Genomic DNA, 8,732 nt, shown 5'->3' with positions numbered 1-8,732 from the left:
AGAAGCAGGAAAGTGAAAGCCATGGGGAGAGCCGGACCACCTGTCGCCAGAGACGCGGGACGGCAAACAGCTGGGTTTCCCCAAGTGCAGACGAAGCCCTTGGAGAACATGGCGGAGAAGCCTAACCGGCCAAGAGGCAGGAATTTTGCAACCAGTCCCACTGGGACTAAACCGACCGACAGGGTTGGATTTCAAATCCTGTGAGTTTGGCCCAATGATGGAAAGGGTCCGCTGAGCTGGAGAACCCCAGGCTGAGTTTGCCGTGTGACTCTGCCTTTTGTGAGTACCAGCCCTGCGGGCACAGGCCGGAAGGGTCCTGCTGCTGATTGAAACCTGCCAGCAGGAGCTGTGCAAACAGGAGGGAGCGGAGCAATGGGGCGTTGTTATGAACACGGGCGTAGCCGTGTGGGACTGTCCTGCCTGGGGCGTGGTTGCCCCACGCCTGCCCCAAAAAGTGCAACACCAGAAAGGAAAAGTCTCGGGGCAAAAAGAAGCTTTTGCTGCTCCCGACAAATCAGCAACTGCAAGGGCTGAGCCTAAGGGCAGTTAACCCATGGTACTCCCTGCTACTGGATACCAGGTGTGGTTGACCTCTGCACCTTTCTGCTACTAGATACCAGGCACTGTTAACCCCTGGCACTCCCTGCTACTCTGGATACCAGGGTTGTTAACGCTTGGCACTCCTCACAACTGGATATTAGGAGGTGGTTAACCGCTGGAATTCCCTCAATTGGATCACCCATGTGGTTAACCGCTGGCAATCCCTGCGACTGGATACAGGGCATGGTTAACCCATGGGACCCTCCACCACTGGATTGGAGCAGAGTTGGCCCAAGGGTCTCTGTACGAGGGTGCCTGCTACCTTAGCGCCACTTTGGGGCCAGAGGGCACTCGCAGGGCCTACCTCACTGCTGGCACTCGCGCTGCCAGTCTGGTGGGTGGCCAGGGACAGGAGGCCAGTGAAGGGGGGAGGAGAAGGGGGGAATCCTGCACCGGATAGGACACAGACCCAGGCAGAGGACATGGCCTGGCTCGGATCTGGACGATGGGCTGGCTCAGGGGGTGGGAATGGGCTGTGGGGCTGGTGCCCAGTAGGGGACACCGCGACCAGGGGAGCCTCCGCACACACCGGTGTTCAGCAGAACAGGGGCTGAGAGCCAGGTAGGGAACCAGTGGCCGACCAATGGTCTCCTCACCTGCAGTCCTGGCCCCGAGGTCCAGCCCCTCTCCTCCTCCCCACCTCAAATGGTGGCAAAGCAGAAAACCCAGAGCTGGGAACGGACTTCCCCTCCCCCTGCACTGCCTTGGGGTCGACAGTGTAGCCAGGGCAGGGACTAGGAGGGAGGGACCCCAGAGGCTGGAGAAGGGGGCAGACAGGGGTACAGGGACCCTTACGCCCCCTCCAAGGAAGATCAGCGTTGCCTGTGCCACCATGCCAAAGACAGAACAGAACCTGCGCAGCCGGGCTGCCAGCCCCGCCCCCTTGCTCTAACCCATAGACCCCACTGTCCTCACAGAGCTGGGGCAGAACCCAGGAGTCCTGCCCCCGGGTTCTCCCTGCTGGGAGCTAGACTGCTCGGCCCGTTAGATAGGGTTACCAGACGGTTTCAACAAAAATACCAAACACATTTGACATTACATCACAATCTACATGACATCTTATTTAGAAAATACTGGACATTTCTATTTCCTCGTTTCTTTTTTTTCAATTTGTTTCCCGAACAGAAAGCTCAAAACCGGATAGCTGGGAACCCTGCTGATAGATCCCTGCCAGGAGCCTGCGTCTGGTTCCAATGCCCCCAGTCCCGGGGGCAGCGGTAGATCAGGGAGGGGGCAGAGACGAGCCACCGGAATGATGATGCTGTGGGAGACCTGCTGTACGTGCTGCCCGTGCTTACAGGGGAACGTAGCGCGTGGGTGCTGCCCGGCCAGCTCTCTGGGTGTAATTAGCCCCAGGGCCCTGGCAGAGGGACGAACAGCTCCCCTAAGTCCTTGGGTACCTCCTGATGGGCTTTCAGCACCTCTCCGTGGCCTCTTCCAGCCCTCGCGTCGGCAGTGGAGCGTCCGCCTGCCTGAGTCCGTCCCTCCCACGGGGCTGAAAGGGCCTTTCAGAGCTAGTCCCAGGGCGCCCTCGCCTCTCGCCAGCCCCGTAGCAGAGCACACGCTTGGCCTGGCTTCCTGCCTTGCGGCAACTCTTCAACCCCCCGGCTGTATCACGTGTGCTGGGATGGGCCATGCCTGTTGAACCCGGCCTGTTTCCACAGGCAACGGGGGTGAGTCTCAGCCCCTCTGGAACGTCCATCTGCAGCCCAGTCCCAGGCTCGCTGCTCAGTCCGTCCCACGAGGTCCAGCACAGCGTCCGTCCAGCAGGCTCCAGCCCCTCTGGGCTCCCTCCGATTGCCCCGCCCTGGAATTCTCCAAGGCTCCCTCCCTGGGGCAAGGCCTTCGCCCTCTTGGGCCTGCCCAGCCTCTGCCCTCCTGGGGGCCAGTAAGGGTATGTCTACACTACAAAGTTAATTCGAACTAACGGACGTTAGTTCAAATTAACTTTGATAGGCGCTACACTAGCGCTCCGCTAGTTCGAACTTAATTCAAACTAGCGGAGCGCTTAGTTCGAACTAGGTAAACCTCATTGTACGAGGACTAAGCCTAGTTCGAACCTGCTAGTTCGAATTAAGGGCTGTGTAGCCCCTTAATTCGAACTAGTGGGAAGCTAGCCCTTCCCAGCTTTCCCTGGAGGCCACTCTGGCCAACACCAGGGAAACTCTACTGCCCCCCTCCCGGCCCCGGAGCCTTTAAAGGGGCACGGGCTGGCTACGGTGCCCGTGCCAGGTGCAAGCCTGCCAGCACCCAGCCAGCAGACCCTGCACCTGGCACGGCTCAAGCCAGCCACCCGATGCCCCCCAGCCCTCCCCCTCTTCCTGGGACCAGGCTGGCGGCTCTCGGGACCGCAAGAGGCGGACACCCACCTGGTCTAGTGCAGACATCATGGACCTTGTCCACGACCTCCACACTACCACAGGAAAGCGGCCGTCTAGGGCAGGAGAGCTGCCAGCCTGGCCACCCAGGAGCAGGTTTGCATGAAAATCAAGGTGGTCCACTGAGACCCCCAACCCTGAGCCCTGAGCTTACAATGGCCGTACTGGGTCAGACCAAAGGTCCATCTAGCCCAGTAGCCTGTCTGCCAACAGCATCCAACCCTAGGAACCCTGGAGGGGATGGACCAAAGACAGTGACCAAGCCATTTGTCTCGTGCCATCCCTCTCCAGCCTTCCACAAACTTCGGGCAGGGACACCACTCCAACCCCCTGGCTAATACCACTCCATGGACCCAACCTCCATCACTTTATCTCACTTCTCTTTAAACTCTGTTCTCGTTCTAGCCTTCACAGCCTCCTGCAGCAATGAGTTCCCCAGGTTGACTATTTGCTTTGTGAAGAAGAACTTTCTGGTTTTAGTTTGAAGCCTGCTATCCATTCCTTTCCTTTGGTGTCATCTAGTCCTTCTATTATGGGAACTAATGAAGAACTTTTCTTGATGCACCCTCTCCACCCCACTCATGCTTTCATAGACCTCTATCATATCCCCCCTCCATCTCCTCTTTTCTAAGCTGAAAAGTCCCAGTCTCTTTAGCCTCTCTTCATCTGGGACCTGTTCCCAACCCCTGATCATGTTAGTTGCCCTCCCCTCTCCCAGCCTTTCTCTTCCCCTCTCCCACCTCCTTTTCCCCGTCTCCCCCAGTTTTGTTCAATAAAGACAGATTCTATTTTTGAACACAATTGTCCTTTATTTTGTACAGCAGGAAGGGGGGCTAGGGAGGGGTAAGTGGAAGGAGGTGAGGGAGGAATGGGGTACGAGCCCCCAATGGGGAGGACTGGGCTGACTCTGCGGGCTTCTGGGGGTGGAATCTCTCCTGCAGCCCCCCAATTGGGCCCTCTCCCCAGATGGCAGCCTGCGGCAAGTGCAGCTGGTCTGATGGCCAAGTGCCCAGTGTGGGTACTCCGGGCAATCCAAGCCAGGACTGCTTTGCAAGAGGGGCACCCTTGCGAACTGTCTGTCCGGGGTGGGGGTCGGGTCCCATTAAGCACAGCCCTTGGCTAGCCTGAGACAGCAGCTCCACGCTCTAAGTCCTACTCTGATGCCCTGCCGGCACTGCTTCCGGCCATCCTTAACCTCTGTTCAGGGTCCACTCAATGTGGACATGCTAGTTCGAATTAGCAAAATGCTAATTCAAACTAGTTTTTAGGTCTAGCTGCACTAATTCAAATTAGCTTAGTTCTAATTAACTAATTCGAACTAAGTTAGTTCGAATTAGCGCTGTAGTGTAGACATACCCTAACAGTTCAGTTCCCTCTTTTCAGGTGCATCCAAAGTCCTAATGGAGGGTGGAATCCAGGTCCCCCCACTGCGCCAAACCCCACCCCAGAGCCCTATAGACCTCAGCCATCTGCCTTGTCCCCTTCAACACACCCAGTCACTGATAAAATTCCCTGGGTCCCCAGCATGTTCCTCAGCTGGGACCCCCATCTCACCATCCCCAGCAGGATTGCTCTGTCCAAGGTCCTGTCACTTCCAGCCACACCCCTCCAACTCCAGGGAGAAACCCTCCTGTGCTCTGCACTGCATCCCCTTTTATATGGGACTGCTTGGCCCCCATTGGCTGCTCTCTGCAGCTCTCTGATTGGCTGCTTCCCTCACAGTCACTCTAGGCAGCTTGGAGGACCCTTTTCCTTGAGCTTTCCTGGGGCAAAGCCAGGAGGCCTCCAGCAAGAGATCTCAGGGCCCAGTGTACCCAGCCACACGCTGTAATGCGGCTAGGCCCTAAGGTAGGAGTGGGCAAAAAGGCCCCCGTGGGCCGGATCTGGCCCACCAAGTGGATTGATCTGGCCCACGGAGGCCCTGCTGCTCCCCTGCCCCCAGGCCCTGATTGGCTTGGAAATGGGGTAGCATGGGAAGTCCCTTCCTGCCCTGCCAGGTGTATGGGTGCCTAGTGGGAAGGCTGGGCAAAGGGGCTTTCCCACCCCCAGACTAATCATGGTCTGGGAGTGAGGCCGCCCAGAGGTATCCTGGCCCTTCCCCTTCTGGCTTAGACCCCGCCTCTTCCTGGCAGGCCAGGGACACTTCAAAAAGTTTTGAAGTGGCCCCTGGTCCCAAATGATTGCCCACCCCTGCCCTAAAGCCATAGAGAGGTCCTCCTGGGAGGCTAGAGAGGCCCTGGAGTAACTGGCCAAACAGGAGCCGGGGAGGACCATAAAAGAAGCTGCAGGCTCAGCCGCAGCTCAGTTGCAGCCCAGACCTGAAGGGAGACGGTTAAAAGGGCTGGTGCAACCAGGCACAGCTCAGAGTGGGGAGCTATGGGGACACCGTCTCCATGAGGAGTGTCATGTTAGTGGGTTTTATAACGAGCAGACAGGTCACTGCTGCACCCACGGGGGGTGTTCGCCCAAAATGCTGTACAAAGTGGACCATGTGAGGTGTCAAACTAAAGCTTGTGTTCTACTGATTTTGTACGGGCTACTAATGTCCTTGTATGATGTCTATATATGAAGTTATGAATATGGGCTCTGTGCTTGTATTGTAAATGTTCTCTGTCTGGGAGCAAGCAATGTGCCTGGACTGCCTATTGGGAGGAGGGATTGTTCAGCCAACGACTATGCTAATTAGCACTCCTGCATGGACACTGGCTCTCAGAGTGGTCAATACACACCTGAGGAAGGCTTCTGGAAACCTGAAAACCAGCCAGGGCATAATGTCTGTTGACATGTGAAACAGAGACAGGTCACTTGACCCATGTGACCAGCTCCTGCTTGGGAGACACCAGGAATGGATATAAAGTGCCATGAGGTCTCCATCTTGTCTTCAGTCTTGCTACTGATCCTAGAAACAGCCTTGCGAGGGACAGGGAGCCGGGAAGGTTTGCCGACCCATCCTGACATAAGATGTGCACCAGAGACTTCTCAACTAGCAGTTTGTAACATCTCTGCTAAGAGCCTGCCTCAAGAACCTGGTGACTGCTGCATGTGATGTATCCTCCTTAACAACCTTACTCTCCTGCTTTTCTTTCTTTTCTTAATAAACCTTTAGATTTTAGAGCCTAAAGGATTGGTCTGGCTTGCACTTGAGAGTAAGATCCAAGGTATAAATTGAACTGGAACAGTGGCTGGTTCTTCGGGGCCGGAAGAACCCGTTCGGGGTAGGTGAGATTGGGTTCTATAATCCCTCACCTGTGTGCAGGCCGGTGGGGGGGGGATTAGGGCACAGGGAGAGCTGGGGTGTCTGAGGCTTCCTGCTGGCTGGATTGGCAGATGAAGTGCTTGGTGTGACTGGTTTATGGCCTGTTTGGAAGGGTCTCTAGTCTGGGGCTGTAAGGAGCTCTGGTTTTGAGCAATTTGCCCTGAGCGGACATCCTCAGTGGTGCCCAGATCTGGTCCAGTCTGTCACAAGGAGAAGCCCAAGGGGCAATGCTCTCCTCCTGAGCAGGGAAAAAGATGGAGCATGGATTGGACATGGACAACTGGCAGAGGACACCGGGCCAGGCCCCTGTTAGAGGTGCACCCCGGCAGGGGGCTGCGAAAACCCCGCGGCGTGGGACTCGGCCGGAGGGGTGAGTAGCTGCAAGGCTTATTAAAGATTCCTGCTGACTGAAGTGGGGCCGAAGGCTGCCTGCAGCAGAGTGGGGGTGCTCGTGGGAGGGGATTGCCCCCACATCACACACGCCTACAGACACTGGATCTAGGAAGGGAAGCGTTTTAATTTCCTTTGGCCTGAGACGTGGAGCGTTACACGGCGCCCCCGTGTGGACACGGTCTGAGACTGAGGGACTCCAGCGCTGTGGTTTAACACAGAGACAGTGAAGTGGGATTTGATCCCCGTCTGTCAGCACTGCCGCAGGGGGCTGGTCTTTTACATGCTCCGCCCCACCTGCTCTGTAAGATCCTGGCTTCCAACTTCCCACTTTAATACCCCAGATGCTTCACCAGGACCTCACGGATTCAGACAGACTCCAGGGATAGGAAGGGCCTGTGGTTTGCTGAAGTCCTTTCATGGGGGTGGAGGGGTGTCCCACAAGCTGGAGAGATCCCCAGCTCACAACACAGGATGAACCACAAATGATGTGGAGTTTGAATACAAGGAGAGACTTAGAATGAATGAGATTCTAGACCCAACTTGCGATAGAGAAACCAAGTGACTCAGGTTAGATCCCTGTGAGAGGTTTTACCAAACAAGGTTCTAGATCTAGCTACTGCTCTGGTGCCAGTAAAACGTGTCACAGATGACTGTCTGAGATTGAAAATATTGATAGATCTAGAACCCAGTGGAATCTGGAGATAGCTGTGAATCTAGAATCCAGGAACACTCAGAGATTATGAACAGTGAAACACCTGGAACCCACCACGACTTAGAACCATTGGAGACCTAACAATGAATGGGGCATGCCAAGTCTTCCACTTTCCCTAAGTCCAGGCAAATTCAGATCATATTCTCTTGAGTGTTCTGGAATTCTGACACATTCCTTACACTAGACTCACGGGCACTGCTCTCCAGTTCATCGACAAATGCCGCCTTGACAAGGGTGAGAAGAGACGTCCTGAAGACCTGCTTGAACTTCTCCCCCACAAACAGGTAGAGGATGGGGGTGAAACAGGTATTGAAGCAGGACATGACGGTATAAATGACCACAACGGCACCTGTCACGGACTCTGGTACATCCTTGTAGAGCTTCAATCCGTGGTAGAGGTGGTAGGGCAGCCAGCTGAGGAAGAAGGAAACCACTGCAGTCACCATGACTTTGAAGGGCTTCCCAGAATAAACCAGCCTCTTCTCCTTCATCTTCAACACCACACGACTGTAGCATCCTACCATAGTGCAGAAGGGCAGCAGGAAGCCCAGCAGGAATCGGATCACAAACACAGCCAGACGGATCTGTCTCCCCAGATCCAGCACCTCAGCTCTGTTCCTGTCCTTGGAAAGTGCATAATTGTAGATGCAGGCAATTCTGCCCCTGTCCACCTTGCGGGTCTCCCGGAAAACCAGGTTTGGAATGCTGAGAGCAAAGGAGACCAGCCACACACCCACAGCCAGCTTCCCAGCCCGGTGCATGGTGCGGTAGTTCTGGGACCAGATGGGATGGTGAATGAGGGTGTAGCGGTCCAGGCTGATGAGGGTGAGCAGGAAGACGGAGGAGAACAAGACCATGGAGATGCAGGTGTTGAGGACTTTGCACAAGGCCATTCCAAAGACCCAGTGGAAACCCAGGAGAACGTAGACAGCAAAGAAGGGGATCAGCAGGGTGAAACAGGCAGAACAGGAGACCAGTTGGAGGAACCAGAGCGTGGTCACCGTCCTCCTCATCTTCAGCCCCAGGACCCACAGGTACAGCCCGTTCGCCACCACACCCACCAGGAAGGTGGGGAAGAGAAACCCTGCCGAGGCTAGGTACATGGCACTCACGGCTGCTGGGCTCTGGCTGGAATTTGCCTCTATAGTTGGTGGGAGAGTTGTGATCTCTTGTTCCATGGTTCCCTGGGGAGAGACGGAAGAGGAGTTAGCCTTGGAAGGGACAACACAGGATGAGAGAAGAGTGGAAGAAGAGGAAAGGAGAAATACCACAATGGGCTCAGAATGCACCGTCAGAGAGGACCTTTATGGGCACCATCTGGTCCTCTAGAACATCCAGGCTGGATATGCTCAGCAATTCAGTTATGGCCGGTGGAACTCACTGCTGCAAGATG

At 55.7% G+C, this 8,732-nt stretch overlaps 1 protein-coding gene across 1 annotated transcript; it reads right to left on the bottom strand.

The window, feature by feature from the left end:
* Nucleotides 1-7,470: 7,470 nt before the first annotated feature.
* On the bottom strand, nucleotides 7,471-8,517 carry LOC149521859 (putative G protein-coupled receptor 33). Its single transcript, XM_089772608.1, has one exon. It carries the CDS (start codon nucleotides 8,515-8,517, stop codon nucleotides 7,471-7,473), a length of 1,047 nt encoding a protein of 348 aa, XP_089628734.1.
* Between the last annotated feature and the right edge of the window lie 215 nt (nucleotides 8,518-8,732).

This window comes from Pelodiscus sinensis, chromosome 22 (genome assembly GCF_052426305.1).
Source record: "Pelodiscus sinensis isolate ZL-2025 chromosome 22, ASM5242630v1, whole genome shotgun sequence".
NCBI lineage: Eukaryota > Metazoa > Chordata > Testudines > Trionychidae > Pelodiscus > Pelodiscus sinensis.
Note: the sequence above shows the minus strand (reverse complement) of the source record. Positions and strands in the feature narration are given on the sequence as shown.

Bases quoted from the DNA above. Each gene is read 5' to 3' on its own strand.
- LOC149521859 (XM_089772608.1), bottom strand. From the start codon at position 8,517: ATGGAACAAGAGATCACAACTCTCCCACCAACTATAGAGGCAAATTCC.